The 20094-nt window shown below is 35.9% G+C and overlaps 1 protein-coding gene across 4 annotated transcripts in view; it reads left to right on the forward strand.

Annotated features, from left to right (window-relative positions):
* The window catches only part of CENPE (centromere protein E), a 79256-nt gene that overhangs the window by 8157 nt on the left and 51005 nt on the right, over window positions 1-20094 (forward strand). For all 4 annotated transcript variants that reach the window (XM_042935783.1, XM_042935782.1, XM_042935784.1 and 1 more), the window contains exons 9-16: window positions 2671-2722; window positions 4224-4311; window positions 4663-4792; window positions 6116-6235; window positions 9654-9812; window positions 13495-13639; window positions 14544-14632; window positions 16214-16381. In XM_042935783.1, coding sequence (XP_042791717.1) covers window positions 2671-2722; window positions 4224-4311; window positions 4663-4792; window positions 6116-6235; window positions 9654-9812; window positions 13495-13639; window positions 14544-14632; window positions 16214-16381 — 951 coding nt within the window. The remainder of the gene's footprint in view (window positions 1-2670; window positions 2723-4223; window positions 4312-4662; window positions 4793-6115; window positions 6236-9653; window positions 9813-13494; window positions 13640-14543; window positions 14633-16213; window positions 16382-20094) is intronic.

The following is a 20094-nucleotide window of genomic DNA, read 5'->3' on the forward strand; positions in this document are numbered from 1 at the left end:
AATATATAGATACCATCTGGTCCAACCCTTCAGCCTTTCTACTTATTGTAAGTATCTTCTTGGAAAGAAGTCTTCCTCAAAAGATCATTTTCTGGCTCTGTTTTGTTTTGTTTTGTTTTGTTTTGTTCTGTTTTGTTTTTTTAGCGTCTTCTGATCTTTCTGGTTCATAATATCCAGGTCCTTTTGGCTCTGCTTCTTCTCTGTTCCCTTTGTGGGAATTCTTTCTCCTACTCTACTGTCTAAAACATAGGAGTGTTCTGCTGTCGCCTTTCTTGCTTCCTGCGTCTGCCCTCAGACATTCTGTTATCGTTTCTATATTGATGACAGTCAAGTATTTTATCTAGAGTCTCTGAGCTCTAATTCATGTCTTTATAAAGATGATTATAATTGTGTGTCTCACTGTTACTTCAAACTTCAGTGTGTCTAAAACAAAATTAATTTCTTTCTATCATAGTGAATATTCCTTTTTTCCAGTAGTACCAACATTATCCTGATCACCTAGGTTAGACCCGAGCCAGTTCGGACTCATCTTTTTCAGCCTTCCCCTTTTTGTGTCCATTCATCAGCATTTCTTATTCAACATTCCCATGGGCATCACATTCATTTAGGTCCTCATCTCCTGACCTAGCCTCTATGACTCTGGTCTTCCTTTCTGCAGTCTGCTGGCAGATTTCTAATGTTACTAAGTACTGCTTTTGTTATGTTGCATCCTTTGGCAAATTCTGGCCACTCTCAACCAACCTAATTTGATTTCCCTCTACTCCACGTGAGCCCTCTCTCAGATAGATTGGTGCCTCTTGGTGTCTTTGAACACCGATATTTGTTCCCATTTTTATTCCTCAATTCATGCTGCCTTCATCACTACTTTGCCCCTTTAATATTTATCTAGGTCTTCTGTAATAGATGCTACACCAGAAAGATTAGACTGAGTATTTTAGAGAAAGTAGTGTCTGATATAGGACATAATTAAAGCAGGAGTGCATAATTATTGCCCATCCGTGAAAGTCTCTGACTTTGTTTTAATGCATTGAGAATATTTGCTGAGACTGCATCATGTTCTGAGCATAGTACCAGGCTCTGAGATTAGAAGAATAAGGAACACATCCCTCCATCACTTACTGTTTCCCATGCTACCTTACTAGTCCAAGCCGCCATTCACCTCTTGCTCAGATTCCTACAGGAGCCTAATGGGCTCCCTGCTGCCACTCTTGCCTCTCTCCAGTCCTTCCCCACCCACCCTTTTCACCCTTCTCTGCCAAAATGTCTGTCACTGTCTTGCTTAAACCGTTTCCCATCACATTTAGAAAATCCACAGTTCTTGCTCTTGCTTACCATGCCCCATTCCATCTGACCCCTACCCACTTCTCTGACCCAGTCTTGTGCCAACTCCACTTCACCAACTCTGTTGTCCTTCGTATTTTTTTAACACACTAAGCTCATTTCTGCTTTGTGACTGGGTATACTAGCTGTTCTTTCCATCTGGAGTATGGCTTCCTTAGGCTTTGCATGGCTGGGCCCCTCTTCTCTGTCTTTCCAGATTCTAGCTTAATGGGAGGACTTCCCTGCCATCAAGTCCAAAGAACCTATTCTGTACCTTCCTCTTTCCCCTTCCAGCACTCTATTTAAATTATCTCTAATGAGGCACCTGGGTGGCTCAGTCCCTTGAGCATCCAACTCTTGATCTCAACTCAGGTCATAATCTCACAGTTCGTGAGTTCAAGCCCTACTTCGGGCTCTGTACTGACAGCACAGAGCCTGCTTGGGATCCTCTCTCTGTCCCTCTCTCGCTCTCTCTCAAAATAAATAAATAAATAAAACAAAAAATTATCTGCCATGATGCATTTCTTATCTTTTTCTTGCTTCTCACCAACTTTCTCCTCTCCCCAGCCTGCCCCATGTAGAATAAAAGCTCAATGAGAGCAGAGAACTTACATGTCTGATTCACTGCCATATCCTTAGTACCTAACAAACTGCCTGGAGCATGACAGGCAGTCACTTGTTGTCAACAATATTTGTGAAATGAAGGAGAGGCCCATGCTTTTAAAGATGCTACAGTGTAGGCAGAGACACAAATGACTAGCTCAACACAGTAAGTGCTGAAGAGTAAGTTGTATCTTTAAAGACCCTTGGGTACACAATTGAAAGAGCAGATCAAGGTGTGGGAGAGGAAGGATAAAGATGGCAAAGTTTCCCTAAGAAGGTAACAGTTGTCTTTGGTCCTGAGTAAAGAATAGGGACAGTCTAGAAAATTAGAACTAACTAAACAAAGGGAATGGCAAAAGATAGCTCTTGGAAGCATAGAAGTACATGAAGCATTTAGGGTATAGTGAGTAGATCAGCTAGAATTCAGAGTGAGTAATGTGTGGATTTAAAGCTGGAGGAACACAAGTGCCAGATTGTAAAGAATTATATTCACCATGGTAAGGTTTTGAACTTTGTGTAGTAAATAGAGAAACTATTCTGACAACATTATGGAGGCTATATTATAAGGCAGGAACAAAGTATGCACATCAGTTTGACCCAAAAATGGTAAGGCCCTAACCGGTGGAGCGAGAGACCAGCATACAGATGGGGTATGCTGATAAACCATGTGTTAAAATTGTTCCTTCAGTCATTGGGATTTTATTTCAAGTTACCCTTCTTAAAGTTTCATTTTCATCTATCTTACAGAATTTGGTTGATCTTGCAGGCAGTGAAAGAGCTGCTCAAACAGGCGCTGAAGGTAATGGAAACTCGTAAATGTTTTGGCCTAAGTGTTATCTTGTTCTTTTACAGAATAAAGAAGTGCTACCTTGCATTTTAGAAACTAATCAAGATAGTAAGTTTGTGACAAGACTCTTTAATGTAAAAAGCAGCTTCCATATCTAGCAAATTATCTATTTGGGGCTACTATAGCATCAATTAAAAAGCTAAAACTATGCAGTTGGTAGGATTGTATAGCTACAAAGCTGAAAGTACCGTGAAAACCATCTAAATTTTCATAATTAGTAAGGAAATTCAGGAAGGTAGTCAGGTACAAAATTAATATACGATATTAATAACTCCTAATACAAACAACAACCAGTTAGAATATTTAGTGTACAAAAAGACTCCATTTACAATAATGACTTAAAAGATCTAATATCTAGGAAAAAAACTCAACGCAAATTACACAAGGCCAAAATAAAGAAAACTTTAAAACAGACCTAAAGGATGTAATCAAATACTTAAACAAATGGAAAAGCATACTTAGATAGGAAGTTTCAAGATCACGAAGATGTCAAACCTTTCTATGTTTATTTCCTACAGCCTGACACAGAGACACTCCTCTGAGCATGGTCTCTATTCACCAAACCAGTGGATGCTCCAATCTGTAAACAAGAAATAAATGCTTGTTGTTTTAGCTGGCTTGTTACAGCAATAGCTGAAAAATGCATCTGTAAAATAACAGCTGTTCAAAACTATTTGTTGTAGTACCTTTTATATATGTGGTATATTGAAAATGTACATGACCCTCAACAGGGTGCTGAGGAAATAAATTTCGATACATCCATATAATGGAATTTTATGCTATAAAAGGATAAAAACACCAGTGTTTACTGATATGATATATTGCCAAGTGAAAAAAAAACAAAGTGCAAATTAGCATATATAGCGTGCTACTCTTTGTGTAAAAAAGAAATAAACATATATGAACTTGAATTTCTAAAAATCTCTACAAGAGTCAACTAAGAAAAGTGATTTTCTGGTAGGGGGACAGGAACTGGTTGAATGGAGCATAGGAGAAAGAAAGAGCTTTTTCAGTGTACTTTTTTGGGGGGGTATATGACTCATGAGAGCATATTAGTTTAAAAGTAAGAACTTTGTTGTGCACCTAATAGGAATTAATTTGGTTGTAAGTCTATAGTTGCCTATATTTGGAGGTTTGGAAAAAATAGATTTGAACTGAGGAATTAGGCTCTTGGGGGAAATGAACTTTACTTCCCTCTGATTTTTTTTCTTAGCCATCATTTTCTTTTTGCTCTTTCTCTGAGGTGATGACCTTTCTGATTCACTTACTAGGTAGGAGGAACAGGGAAAGAGCTCAACCAGTGGTATTAAAGGTGGACTCAGATCTAATCCAAAGCACAGACTTTATCATCTAACCCTTTAATTTCTAGTTTCTCTTATAATTTATTGATAAATGAGTTAATCATCTAATACAGAGGTTAGTTTTCATTTTTATGTTTGCTTAATAAATGCAGGTGTGCGACTCAAGGAAGGCTGTAATATAAATCGCAGTTTATTTATTTTGGGACAAGTGATCAAGAAACTTAGCGATGGACAAGTTGGGTAAGTTTATTCCATTGTACATTTACCTATTAATGCTTACATTTTTCATTAGGTTGAGAATTTTAATAATTCAGTGACACTCCAACGTACTGATTTCTTCAATATGTTCAAAAGCTTTTGCGATTCTGTGAGCATGCTTAGCTTCTTAAATATATGACTACAACTTCCTAAATTTGCTTTCTATTTTAAATATTTTTTACTGAGTAGTTTTGACCTGTCTTATGTAACCTATAAAGAATTAATTTTTAAATTGTAGCTAATTTAAGGTTCTGCATTAAAAACCAACCACTTTTGTTAAATAAAAATTCTTACTGTTTTTTTTTTTTTTCCCCAAACTCCTTTCTCACTAAGTGGTTTCATAAATTACCGAGACAGTAAATTAACACGAATTCTCCAGAATTCTTTGGGAGGAAATGCAAAAACACGTATTATCTGCACAATTACTCCAGTGTCTTTTGATGAAACCCTTACTACTCTACAGGTAAATTTGATTTTTATTTCAATATTCAGGCCGGGGTGGGGCGGGGGGGAGTGTGGGAGTGGGGAATCATCTTTAAGAAGAAAAAATTACCCACTAACATTAGGGTTTGTTTTTTTTTTAATGACACACTATATCTATTACGATAAAATTGGTATACTGTCTACTAAATAGTATTCCTTAATTTTCTCAAATTTCAATTATTCATATCCCACCGTCACAGTTTTGCTGTATCCAACACTATTATACTGATATATTTCTCTTTAAGAAAGTCACTTTTTCTACTTTATTTATTGTAGAAGGAAACTTTATCTCAATCCCATGAATGAAAAACTAGTATCACTTTCAACAAATAGGTACCCCAAAAAAACACATATCTGTATGTGTGTTTATAATAAAATAACTCTTAAATTCCTACTTGTTGATTGCCTTTGCTCTGAGCCTAAGGCTTACATTTTCTGTTAAAAAAAAAAAAAAAAAAAAAAAAGGAAAAATGAGAAATGTCAATAGAATAGCCATCTCAGTCAAGGGTTCAGTGTTATTTAATGGTCACCTTCATGGACCCACTTAAAGTTACTTCTGATACACTCTAAGAAACATTGTTTTAAATAGCTATTGAGCACTGGCTCAAGGTACTATGAAAGAAACAAAGATAGAAAGTACAGTCCCTGACTTCACAATTTATAGTCATATAGGGAAGGGGCACCTGGGTGGCTCAGCCAGTTGTGTCTGACTTTGGCTCAGGTCACAATCTCACAGCTCGTGAGTTCGAGCCATGCATCGGACTCTGTGCTGACAGCTCAGAGCCTGGAGCCTGCTTTGGATTCTGTGTCTCCATCTCTCTCTGCGCCTCCCTTGCTCGTGCTCTGTCTCCCTCTCTTTCCAAAATAAGTAAACATTAAAAAAAAAAAATCTTAAAGTACTATAAGGAAGATAAGACCTGTCTTCCAACGTGATTGGCTTGGATTAATTAACTGTTAATAAATGGAATAGAGTTCAGAGAAAGGAGAGGTACTTTCCACTGGAAGCAATGCTTCAGAGTAGAGGGAGCATTTGCTCTTGACTTTGAGAGGTGGGTGGGATTCTAGTAAGCCAGTATTTGTAGTTTCTCTGTTGGCATATGTCTTCAAGATGTTTCCCTGACTCTTCTGAAGACTAGCAGCCAGGGTAAGTTACAAGGATAGAGAATACTCTCTGTGTTCAAAAGTATTAAGCCACCTGGGAAGAGGATTGATCTTTCTTTATAAAACGTAATTACAAGAAACCTAAATATTATTAATTAATTTTTTTGATGTTGAACACTTAACACTCTTGTATTTTCCCCAGTTTGCCAGCACTGCCAAATATATGAAGAATACTCCTTATGTTAATGAGGTATCAAGTGATGAAGCTCTCCTGAAAAGATACAGAAAAGAAATAATGGATCTTAAAAAACAGTTAGAGGAGGTATGTGTGAACCGACAGATTTAGGGGCGCCTGGGTGGCTCAGTCGGTTGAGCGTCCAACTCTTGATTTCAGCTCAGGTCATAATCTCACGATTCATGGAATCGAGCCCTGTGTCGGGCTCCATGCTGGCAGCACAGAGCCTGCTTGGGATTCTCTCTCTCTCCCTCTCTCTGTCCCTCCCCTGCTCCTGTACTCTCTCTCTCAAAAGAAATAAATAAAAATTAAAAGAAAAAAAAAAGAATAGGGGCAGATTTAGAACTAAGAGCTGCCCAAATACCCAGAGATTCTTAACTCCTCAATAGCTGAGGTCTACAACCTAATTTTTTTTTTGGGGGGGGGGGGGGGAGGGGGGGTGCTGTGTCATAAGTTTTATGGTGCTAAAATAGAAAGATAAAATTTTACCATTTTTTAAGTGTAAAATTCAGTGGTATTAGGTACATTAACAGTGTACTGATATAATCACTGCCACTACCCAAACTTCTTCATTGTCCCAAACAGAAACTCTGTACCCATTAAATAATTACTTCCTATTTCTCCCCCGTCCCTCCAGCCCCTGGTAACCTGTACTCTCATTTATGTCACTATGAATTTACCTATTCTAGATACCTCTTGCAAGTGGAATCATGCAGTATTTGCCCTTTTGTGTCTAGCTTATTTCACTTAGCAAAAGGCTTTCAAAGTTAATCCAAGTCATACTGTGTATTAGAACTTCAGTCTTTTTTTATCCATTGTCTGTATATAACACATTTTGTTCATCCATTCACCTGTTCATGGACAAGTGGGTTGATTCTACCTTTTGGCTATTATAAATAATGCTGCTGTGAACACTGGTGTACAAGTATCTATTTCAGTACCTCTTGTCAGTTCTTTTGCACACATACCTAGTCATAGAATTGCTGCGTCAGATGGTAATTCTATGTTTAACATTTTGAGGAACAATCATACTTTTCCACAAAGCTGTACCATTTTGCACAACCAACACATTGCATGAGGTTTTGAATTTCTCCACACTTTCACCAATATTTGTTATTTATTTTACTTTTTTTATATAATAGCCATCCTAGTGAGTATAAAATGATAAGTGTGTTTAGTTTTATAAGAAACTGGGGGCGCCTGGGTGGCTCAGTCGGTTAAGCATTCGACTTCGACTCAGGTCACGATCTCACCACTCTCTAGTTCCAGCCCCACGTCTGGCTCTGTGCTGACAGCTCAGAGCCTAGAGCCTGCTTCAGATTCCGTCTGTCTCTCTCTCTCTCTCTGCCCCTCCCCCACTCACATTCTCTCTCTCTCTCTCTCTCTCTCTCTCTCTCCCTCTCTCCCCCTCTCCCCCTCTCCCCCTCTTCCTCCCTCCCTCCCTCCTTCCTTCCCTCCCTTCTTCCCTCCCTCTCTCTTAAAAATAAATAAACGTTAAAATTTTTTTTTACAAATAAGAAACTGCCAAACTGTCTTCCAAAGTGGATGCATTCCCACCAACAATAAATAAGAGTTCCTGTTGCTCCACATTGTTCAGCATCTGGTATTATCAGTGTTTTGGATTTTAGCCATTCTAATAGGTGTGTAGTGGGTATCTCGTTGTTGTTTTAATTTGCAATTCCCTAGTGACCTATGACATTGTCTTTTCATGTGTTTATTTACCATCTATATGTCATCTATGGTGAGATGTCTGTTCACATCTGTTGCCCATTTTTAAATTGCATTATTTTCTTATTGTTGGGTTTAAAAGTTCTTAGTGTTTTTTGGATACTAATCTCTTACCAAATATGTGTTTTGCAAATATTGTCTCCCAGTCTATGGCTTGTTTCTTCATTTTCTGAACAGTGACTTTCACAGTGTGGGGGTTTTTTGTTTTGTTTTGTTTTGTTTTTTTATACAAACATGATTCAACTTTATTTTTTTTTACAGGAGACTCTTTCTTTTTGGATTTTTAATTTTAGTTGAATCCAAGTTAGTTAACATATAGTGTAATAATGGTTTCAGGAGTAGAATGTAGTGATTCATCACTTACATATATCACACAGTGCTCAACAAGAGCCCTCCTTAATGCCCATTACCCATTAGCCCCCACCCACAACCACTCCATAAACCCTCAGTTTGTTCTCTGTATTTAAGAGTCTCTTATGGCTTGCCTTCATCTCTGTTTTTATCTTACTTTCCCTTCCCTCCCTTATGTTCATCTGTTTTGTTTCTTAAATTTAAGAAAAAGACGTATATGCTGCTGTAAACATTGGGGTGCATGTGCCCGTTCGAAACAGCACACTTGTATCCTTTGAATAAATTCCTAGTAGTGCAACTGCTGGGCCGTAGTGCAGCTGTATTTTTAATTTTTTGAGGAACCTCCATATTATTTTCCGTAATGGCTACACTAGTTTGCATTCCCATCAGCAGTGCATCCCCTTTCTCTGCATCCTCACCAACATCTGTTGTTTCCTGAGTTAATTTTAGCCATTCTGACAGGTGTGAGGTGATCTCTGATTGTAGTTTTGATTTGTATTTCCTTGATGATGAGTGATGTTGAGCATCTTTTCATGTGTCTCTTAGCCATCTGAATGTCTTCTTTGGAAAAGTGTCTGTTCATGTTTTTTGCCCATTTCTTCACTGGATTATTTGGTTTTTGGGTATTGAGTTTGTTAAGTTCTTTATACCTTTTACAAGCTAAATTTAAAACAGCTTTCAAGTAAGAAGAAATCAACTCATAAAAATTTTTCAATTTAATATAAACTGAAAAATTTGATTTCTTGAAATTATTTTAGATTGTTTTTCATTTCCAAAAAGCAAAATTTGAGATGTTCAGATGGGCCAAGTAGAGATAGTCTTTCTAAATTGTCACGAATGCATAGGGAGTTAGGTTAAAAAAAGAGAGACCATGTATAATTACTTAAAAGTGTCTTTTGTATGTTCACATTATCTTGAATTCTTCTTCTGACTGTAAGATAACAATCGAATAAGATAGCATAATCATTTGTCATTGTAACTTGTTTATTTTAACCATTGTGGTCCCATATTTTGTAAAAATTTTATATTTTAGTTATCTTTTTAATAATGAGCTAAAATATCAAATGGAAGTCTTATGAGAACATCTGTTCCCTTGCTGTAGGTATTCAAGTCTCTGCTGTTATGACTTCTCTGCCTAATTTTTAGGCAATTAATAGGATTGCTTTAACAGTCTTGTTATAATCTATATGGCATAGAATAGTCACATGGGAAGAAATGTTTATTTTACTTTATTATAAGTTAGAAAAATTACTCTTTGTGGCAACTGAGTATTAGTATTCTATAGGTAAGATATATTTTATTTCGGTAAAATGTAAATTCTCATAGTTCACATACAAATTTAATATTCTGTTCTTTCAAGCTACTTTCAAGCCTTGAAAATCTAGCTATGTTTATTATTAATATAACTTAATATTATACTCTATAGGTTTCTTTAGAGACTCGAGCCCAGGCAATGGAAAAAGACCAATTAGCCCAACTTTTGGAAGAAAAAGATTTGCTTCAAAAAGTACAGATTGAGAAAATTCAGAACTTAACACGGATGCTGGTGACTTCTTCTTCCCTCACATCACAACAGGAATTAAAGGTAAAATTTAAAGGAATGACAACTCAGACTTAGTATATAGAGACTAGGATGGGTATTCCTATAGGTTTATAATATAGTTATGCATTTCTTATCCTTTGTTACAGTGTATTCAGGAAACCCAGAACATTTTGTGTGTTTGCCTATGTGTCAGCAAAACCTAAAAGGTTCATTAAAAATACTGATCTCTGATCCTACATGTAGAGATCCTAATTTGAGAAATCTAGAATAGGGGCACCTGGGTGGCTCAGTTGATCATCCAACTCTTGATTTCAGCCTAGGTCATGATCCCAAGGTCATGGGATTGAGCCCCATGTCAGGCTCCATACTGAGTATGAATGATTATGATTTTCTCTCTTTCTTCCTCTGCCCCTCTTCCCCCATCACGCTTGCTCTCTCTGTAAAATTAAAAAAAAAAAAATGCACAAGAAGTCTGGAATATTGACAAGGAATCTATATTCAATATGCTTCTTAAGAAATTCTGATGAAGTTGATCAAGTGATTGGGAACCACAGGTGTCTAGGGTATATGGGAATATTTTCTCTTTAAAGAAAAAGAATATCAATCTCAGGATAATTGATCTAGAATACAAATCAACATAGTGATCAAAATTCTGGTTTCCAGTATGTGTACTTTTTGTTTTTGGTAGAGTTAGGGGTTTTTTTTTGGTCAAGTAAGTATGTTTTGGCTATAATGGTATCATGGTTAAAAGGATGGCCTCTGGAGCTTGACTGCCTGGATTTGAATCCTGATGCTGTCAGTTCCTAACTCTTTACCTTGGGCAATTTCTTAAATACATTTTTGCATTTTTTTTGTATTTTGTATTTGTATTTGTATTTGTATTTTGCAAATACAAAATTTGCATTTTCTTATTTGTGAGATATCTAGATCTCCACCTCATAGGAATGCTGTGAGAATTAAGTTAAATAATACATAGACTGTGCCTAACACTACACTTTCTACAGGCCAAATCCTCAATATATGTATGCTCTTAATTAAGGTAATTATTAATAGACATCATGCTCAAGTCACCACAGTTCGTATAAAGAAGACATTCGAAGAGCTATTTGTTGACAGACTGACGAGAAGAAAATAGTCCAATGGAAGGTATAAGGGAGAATATTTTAGGAAGAGATCTACATGTACAAAAGCTCGGAGTTGTGAAAACAACATAATATATTTCTAGGGCTTAGAATGTTTTGGTGGCAAGGGAATTTTAAACCATAGTGAAGGATTTGAACATTGCGTTATGCTAAGGACAAGGAAAAGCCTTGTATGTGACACAGAACTGTATTTTATTTTTTTTTTTTTTTTTTTTTAATTTTTTTTTTTTTTTTTTTAACGTTTATTTATTTTTGAGACAGAGAGAGACAGAGCATGAACGGGGGAGGGTCACAGAGAGAGGGAGACACAGAATCTGAAACAGGCTCCAGGCTCTGAGCTGTCAGCACAGAGCCCGACGCGGGGCTCGAACCCACGGACCGTGAGATCATGACCTGAGCTGAAGTCGGACGCTTAACCGACCGAGCCACCCAGGCGCCCCCAGAACTGTATTTTAGAAAGGTGTGTCTGCTTGTGTGCATCAGATTGGTTGGGACTGTACAAGGACTGTGACTCTGGAGATGCCAAAGATGTGGATAAATTGGAGAGCTGTGTGAAAGGTAGACTCAACAGGACTCTATGATTGTTTAGATGTCAGGGACAGGGATAGGGAGGCATCCAGAATAATTTGCAAACATTGCTAGGCTTGCTGGGTAACTGGTAGCAGTATTCGTTGTTAAAGAACACTGGATGAAGCTTAGTGCAGCTGCTCAGTGTTTTATTTGGGCCATCTCCAGTTTAAGGTGTCACGCAGTTGAAAATCCAAATATATGAAATTCAAGTGAAATTTGTGAGGTGGAGATACCAATGTGGCCATTAGATACTGCAGATCCAAAGTAAAGTCATGGGAACGGATAGTCTTATTCTGGGAGCATGTTGAAAATGAAAAGAATAGAGAGCCAAAGACCCCAAGGACAACTTTTCAAGAAAGGCAAAAGAATCCCAAAGGGAGCCCAGGATTAGCTGTAGAGTTAAGTAAACCTGGTGAATGTGGTCTCTAAGAGAAGAAAATATTTCAGAGAGGTAGTGATTAGCAATGTCACATTCTGCTAAGAACTTAATTAAGATAAATATAGACATGGGGTGCCTGGGTGGCTTAGTCGGTTAGGAGTCCGACTTCAGCTCAGGTCATGGTCTCGCAGTTCATGAGTCCGAGCCCCACATTGCTCACTGTGCTGACATCTCAGAGCCTGGAGCCTGCTTTGGATTCTGTCTCTCTCTCTCTCTCTCTCTCTCTCTCTCTCTCTCTATCTCTCTCTCTCTCTCTGTCTCTCTCTCTGCTCCTCCCTTGCTCATGCTCTCTCTCACTCTCAAAAATAAATAAACATTAAAATAACTAAAAAATAAATAAAGGATAAATTTAGACAAAAACTTTTTGGATTTGGATATAAGAAGCTCATTTACAAAACAATTTGAGTTATGTGGTAGGAGTGAAAGCCACTTTACAGAGGGTTAAGATGGCCCCAAGGGATTGGATCATGAACACAGTAGAGAGGACTGGCTTCAGAAGAAAGGATCATTTATAGATCTATAAAAAGGATCTATAAATCCTAGTAATAGGATTGTAGAGAGGATCAAATAAGACAATACTTGGACCTAGCAGAGGGACCACAGAAAAATGGTAACTGTGAAATATGGAAAAACACAAGCAGAGGAGGAGAAACCAGCAAAGCAGAGTGAGAGGTGAGGACAGCTAGCTGGGAGACAGAGGTATTCCTGGAAGGAGTAGATGGATGATGAGGAAGAATACAATGGTAGATAGAGAGAAGTAAGGACTGAGAGTTTGTTTTAAAAAAAATCAAAAGCAAATAGGGCACATGGATGGCTCAGTCGGTTGAGTGTTCGATTCTTGATTTTGACTCAGGTCGTGATCACAGAGTAGTGGGATCGAGCCCTGGGTCAGACTCCCTGCTAAGCGTGGAGCCTGCTTAAGAATCTCATTCTCTCTCTCTCAAAAAAAAAGATATTAAAATAAAATAAAAGTAAACAAAGAGGCTTGAGCATTTATCAGGCTAATAGGAGGGAACTGGTAAAGATGACATGAACAGATAACCCAGGGAGCAAGGTCTCAAGGGAGAAAGGAACAATGAGGTCAGGAGTGCTGGTGGAGGCATTAGCTTTACTGAATTGGAAGAGAACTGGCATTGTGAAGGCCACGTGTGTGAGATTCATTCACTGCAGGAAATTCAAATGGACTGTCTGTCCCTTGTCGGTTAAAGCTGGAGACTCAGACGTGCTTTTGGTAGCTATGGTGTGGCAACAGCAACTTCCTTTCTAGAGAACACTGGATTACTTACTTAAAGGGTTGTGAGTCTGCCAACTCCTTTCAATTAAGTCCCAGAAAAGTTTGTAAATAAACCTTCAAGTAAAACATGACATTTGTTTCATCAAAATTTTTTATGGGTTAAACACTGATTTTAAAAGTTTGTGTTCTCACAGGATGTCCTAAGCCCAGTATGATATTACATAGGCTTAATAAGAATTCTACCAAGTTAGTGCTTTCCAAAAATGAAAACTAATTCCCTTGTTTTATGATGTTTGAGCCCAGATCTGTGTGAGGTAATTTTTATTTCTTTCTCCTTAGGCTAAAAGAAAACGAAGAGTCACTTGGTGTCTTGGCAAAATTAACAAAATGAAGGACTCAAATTATTTAAATGAATTTAATATGTCAGCAAATATAACAAAAACACATAAGGCAGCTGTAACTATGATAGGAGAAATTGATGAATGTGAGTACTTTTTCAGCTGCTTTTAATTATAAAGACATCCTTGTAGGGGCACCTGGGTGACTCAGTTGTTTGACTTGATTTCGGCCCAGGTCATGATCCCAGGGTTGTGAGATCGAGTCCCATGTCAGGCTCCACAATCAGCATGGAGCTTGCTTAGGATTCTCTATCTCACTCCCTCTGTCCTCTCCCCAACTTGCACTCCCTCTCTCTAAAGTAAAAAAAAAAAAAAAAAATCAAAAACTCAAAATCAAAACAAAAAATTATCCCTGTAAAGAAAGACTTCTTTATAATTCAGTTAATGTGGTAAACACATTTAATAAAATGTATGAATTTTAGGTATGATTACAGATGGAGATAATGATAAAAAATTAGTAATTTTAAGACAATGAACATTCTCTATTTTTTTCAAGACTCTTAAGAATAATGCACTGTCGTTGAAACACATGAGACATGTTTTTACTGTTTGGTTTTTGTTCTAATCATTATCCAATTAAATTAGTATCCATATAACATCTGCCTTAAACTTTGTTTAATCTTGGAAGGGGGACATTACACAGACATGTTTCAAAATAACGTCTCCAACATTATCAGTATTTTTAAAGGGCATTTTAAAACCTACTTACAATGATCAAATCTTAAATTCAGATTTTGTCCCTATAATGTAGGTAACTATATTTTATTAAGGATCTATATTATATTACTAATTCCAACCAGGGATCTTAATTCATACAATACTATAAATGATCATATCTGTTGTTAATATATTCTTGGCATTCATATTGTGAGCACATGTTACCTAATTGGATCTTATTATTACCTCTGATCAGATTTTCTTCTAGTCTTTGACTTTTGAGAAATTTTATTAACACATTTATGGATAAATTGCTTTTTCTCCTTATTATAGCTATCTCTTCAGAATCTGATATTTTCAGTAACACTCTTGATCCATTAACAGAGGTAGAGTGGAATCCAGCAACAAAGCTACTATGTCAGGTAATTTAAGTGTACTTCATAGACATACTCTCTTTTTAAAATTCATTTTTATTGGTGTTCACTATTGTTGCTGCACATTATAAGCTCTGACTTAATTTCGGTACCAGTTTTGGTTCTAATTACTTGCAACACTGCTAGTTGCTAACTGGCACGCGGAGGAGGCGAAAAATTTCATAATGCAGGTGTATCGTATTAGGTGACCTTTGCTTCTGGTTCTTTACCAGCAGATCTTGGTATTCGTGATTTTTTGTTTGTTTGTTGTTGTTGTTTTTGGTTTTTGTTTTTACTTAGACCCATAAGGGTAAAAAGGCTGATTTTTAAAGTGTCAAAATTCTCAAGCATATAGTAGAAAAATGACACATCAGGGGTGGGGGGTAATATTGCCAAATAAGACTGAAAAATAAAAGTAAATATATTATATATGACCTTGTCAAAACTGTAAACAAGGAATACTATAGTAAATACTTCAGTGGGTAGAGAGTCCATGTTTACTTTCTAGGCTACTAATGTCCAAAGAAATACAGTATAGTTTTATAAATGTATTTGTTAAGGAAATTTCATTTTAGTTTTAGAGTGAAATTGCCGTGATGCTTGGGAATTATTACCATTAGTTAACCATCATATTAGTTATAATTAGGTGAGTATTAGAGGTAAAGTGCTTTTATGTCCCTGAAACATCCTCTAGAAGTGTGTTATTGTTGAAAAATTCCTGGTGTTTATTTTTGTTTCTATAACTTACAGTTTATCTCTTTCTCATAATAGTATACAAAACAGGAACAGGCCTCTTTTGAGTACGGTAAAACATGGCACTAGAGGTCAATAAAGAATATTTCTGTTTCCCTTCCTAAATTCAGACCTGTCTGAGAAATAAAACAGGCATCAGATAGGTAGAGAATTAAATTATCAGCTTTATTACTAAGGAGCTTAAAAAACTGTGGTCAAATGGGGCACCTGGGTGGCTCAGTCGGTTAAGCAGCTGACTTCTGCTCAGGTCATGATCTTGTCTGTGAGTTCGAGCCCCGCATCAGCTCTGTGCTGATAGCTCAAAGCCTGGAGCCTGCTTTGGATCCTGTGTCTCCCTCTCTCTCTGACCCTCGCGCACTCATGCTCTGTATCACTCTCTCAAAAATAAATAAATGTTAAAAAAATTTAAAAAAAAACAAACTGTGGTCAAATGGACTTCCCAGTATACACCCTACCTCCCCAAATTCCTCCTCCCGACAACTTTTCCAGTTAAATATTGGCAGAGCATTGTTTATAAGATGTTTTTTTCATACTCCTTTCAAAATTGCCTGCTCTTCTAAATTAGCTAGTTTACCAAAATTCACACCCTTTATTTTACCCGGGATCAAACTAGACCATTAGATATTGAAGAGGAATCTACTCCTGAAGCCAAGACTACACTGTATGCTAACTAACTTGAGAATAAATAAAGTAAAATAAAAAAGAAAGATATTGAAGAAGAGAATGACCTAAGTTGCTACATGATATAAGGTTAAATTATTTGAGTAATCTAAAAGAAACAAAGAATATATGATTTGAATTCTGTCTGTCTTGAAAATCTGGTTTTGTTGCCAATAGGAAAACTTAGAAAGTGAGCTGAATTCACTTCGTGCCAACTATGATAATCTGATATTGGACTATGAACAACTGAGACGAGAAAATGAAGAAATGGAATTGAAATTAAAAGAAAAGAATGATTTGGATGAATTTGAGGCTCTAGAAAGAAAAGCGGAAAAAGATCAGGAGGTAAGAGATATGGAAACATGAAACTAAAACCACACTTTTCAAAGAAGTATCATTCTCTTAAAGATATTTCTAAGATTGAGATAGGAAGAATCCATCCATTTTCCATATGTAGACACAATTTAAAGAATTTGAGAAATAATTCATTTGTGTCACTTTTAAAATATTTAAAGCATATTTGTTTCACTTGTGCTCACGCACAAAAAGAAGGAAAAATTACAAATGTCTTTGGGATGGTTTGGTGCATCTGCCTGTTGATGGATTTGTCTTGAATAAGTTATTTCATTGTAATTTGTGTATTATCAGTTAATTGGTTGAGCACACGTAAATTCTGTCTATAGTATAACCATTTCCTACTGAGACCAATATGAATTTTACTATCTGACTGTTTTATGCATGGATACTACATATCCATGGACCCATGGATTTCATTTTCTTTAAAAAGTATATTCCTAAATATTTAGAACATTATTAGAATAGACGGGGAAGCTGATTATGCTCATGTCTTTTTCCATATGAGAGTTATTGTGAAAATTAGTGTAACTAAATACTAAATACTTGTAATGCAATTTTTAGAAATGAAACAGATCACTTAAATTTTCTAAATATATATTACGCTATATGTTAAGAGAACCTAATTCAGAAACCCTCAAACTTCAGGTACTTAGAAATTGTCCAAGAGATTTAAGATTTCTTAGAGCACACAGTCCTTAACTTAGAGTTCACAGACAGTATAAAATCATTTTGCAGAATTTTTGAAGGATATTCATTTTTCTGGAACAAGAATCCATAGCTGTTGTCAGACTATGAATCTGTCCCTACCCCACTCCCCTCTCCTGCCCTGCCAAATAAGAGCCAGTACTGGTGTAGTTAAATGATGACTTAATTTATAGCTACTTCTAAGATTTCTGTGTGGATAGCCCAAAGGAACACAATGCTCTTTCCTCAGTATCATTGTTTCATTTCTCACCCTCTTTTTTTTTTTTTAATAAGGAAAAAAGAAATCTGTGCCAAAACTATTATTTCCATTCTATATACAAATTAAAGTTAATCCTACATTTATGGGTATATATCCTAAGAGGAAGTCTATATGTTCTCCACAGGGTTTCATTTAACTTGGTTTAAAATTTACATTTTAACAAAATACAAAATGTCATATATTGGCCCATGAATTTCAGTCTATAAAACACAGTTTTATAAGGAAGGGGGTGGTGTAGTGTCATGGTTAAGACCATGGTCTCTGGAGCCAAACTGCTCAGATGCAAGGCTAACTGAGCATAAGTATAGCAATCATTTCTAAGTTTTTTACATGATTTCTATATCCAATCAATAAAAACTGAAGCTCACTAAATTGTCTCACACACAGAAAGATTACAAAATAGTATATGACTTGACTGTCACATCCCAATTTTTTTTTTCTTTTAACGAAGTCAAGGGGAAAAATAATCCTATTCTCTTCATCTTTACTTGGACACAATTAAAATGCTAGGTTCAATAAGGTAACCTAAAAGATTAAGTAATAAAAACTTAAATCTACTCAAAGCTCTTTTTGCAACGTCCATTCCATTTTAAACTAAGAATGTAAGTCTGAATATACAGTAAAATGTGTTCCCAAACCTCCATTTTGGGGAAAAGCTTAATGAAAAAGGAATGAAAAGTCAAATAATGGCCTTAAGACATGTGGGTATTGCCCTGGTTTGCTGATGGTCTTATAAATCACCAAGGCTATGGATAATTTTCAAATGGGAATATAGAAATACAGAATGTTTAGTGATTTTAGAAGGAGTAAGTATTATGCTCAGGGAACAAAGTAAATTCCAACCCCTACCTGTTTTAACTTGATTAATTTTAGAATTTTAACAAGTTAGAGGTTTTTGTCTTAAGTTAAATATTTTATTTCACCTGCTGCAAATTACAGTTGAAATCTATTTTTTTTTTTATGTAGCAACCACTTGACTTTTGATTGTATCATATATACTTTCTCTTTATGCTCAGCATCTTAATACATCTTTGGGAAGTTACACTCAGAGCTTTACAAAAGTTACTCCATCTTTTTTCTGTTAATGAGAACCAATAGTTAAAGTGGTATTTCAAATGAAAGTGGGACAATTTTTCTTTCTAAATGTTTATTTTCTAAAATGAAGGTAAATTTAGTTCTTCTTTGTTGGTAAATGTGATTTTCTTGCACAAAATTTAGAAACAGGAAAGAAAAGATAAAAGATGGAGCCAATTTAAGTTATAACCAATATAAATGTCTAAAATTTTGCTGAACACTTGGTAGCCATTTAGCACATGTGGTGATTTTGAGCATTTGAAATGGGGCCAGTCTGAATTAAGTATGAAAAAAAAAGAATGTAAACTATTTCTTTAATTTTTTATATTGATTACATGAACAAATGATAGTATTTTGAATATTTTAGGTTAAAATACATTATCAAAATTAGTTCTACCTGTTTCTTTCTTTAATGCAGCCAGTAGAAAATCTTAAATTACAAATTTGGCTCACATAATATTGTGGAGGCAATGTTGGAGGACATTGACCTAAAATAAGAACTTCAACACGAGCACTAGTCTGAGTCTAAATCTAGTTAGGACTGAATTAAACATTCATAAAATATTAAACAAGTTGCTGTTTTCCTAAGTCCCTTACATTCTACTTGAATTTGCCTTTACTTTTAAAGGATTCATCAAATTATGAAGATTAAATAATTCTAAGGGAAAAAAACGTTTATCTGTGGTAAATTGTCATTTACTTGCTTTGACACAAGAATACCTGAAACTCAAATATTTAATGCTCCAGATATTTTGTGAAAAGGAAACTTTAATAGAAATACTTGTATCTTTAAGTATTCTTTGTACTTCTAGACAGTTAAAAAATGTAAACCAATAACATCATCTTTTTAGTATTTTCTGTAGACTGAATTGACAAGGTAATAATTCATAATCCCATACCTATCTCTGTAGCTTGGTGAACAGTAATATTATTATAAAAACACCACATGAAGCTACCTTAATCTAAACCTAAATTCTAAACCACAAAGCCTTAAAAAGTATGCCAGTATAAAATCTAAATGGATAATTTACAGGAAGAAAAAAAATCTTATAGAATAAACACATGTCTGTACTTAACTTCCCCAAAACAAAAATCTATTAAAAATGTATTTTTTAAAAAAATGTATTTAAAAAAAATTTTTTTAATGTTTATTTATTTTTGAGAGAGAGAGAGAGAGAGAGAGCGTGAGTGAGGTAGGGGCAGAGAGAGGGAGACAGAATCTGAAGCAGGCTCCAAACTGTCAGCACAGAGCCTGATGTGAGGCTTGAACCCACAAGCTGTGAGATCACGACCTGAGCCAAAGTCAGACACTTAACCGACTGAGCCACCCAGGTGCCCCTAAAAGTGTATCTTTTAAAAGTTTATTTCCTCCAAGGAATGCATACTAATTTGCTTTTAACTTTATTATAGCATTATTAACAGATGACATAACTATTAGTTGGGCCATGCTGAGGTTTTTTTCTTGTTGGCTTGTTTTGTGGGGATTGGGAATTTTCTGTTGAGTTTGTCTCTGTTTAATGAGGTGCTCTGTACCAGTAGCTTGAACAATTGATTTCTCAGTCCCTTCTTACTGTTTGGTGATTCTGAAGTGGTGGATGAATGAATGCTATCTTTTGGGGTTGTTGGTTTTGTTTTTTTGGTTTTTTGGTTTTTGTTTTTTTTT

Source organism: Panthera leo, chromosome B1 (assembly GCF_018350215.1).
Source record: "Panthera leo isolate Ple1 chromosome B1, P.leo_Ple1_pat1.1, whole genome shotgun sequence".
NCBI classification, from domain to species: domain Eukaryota; kingdom Metazoa; phylum Chordata; class Mammalia; order Carnivora; family Felidae; genus Panthera; species Panthera leo.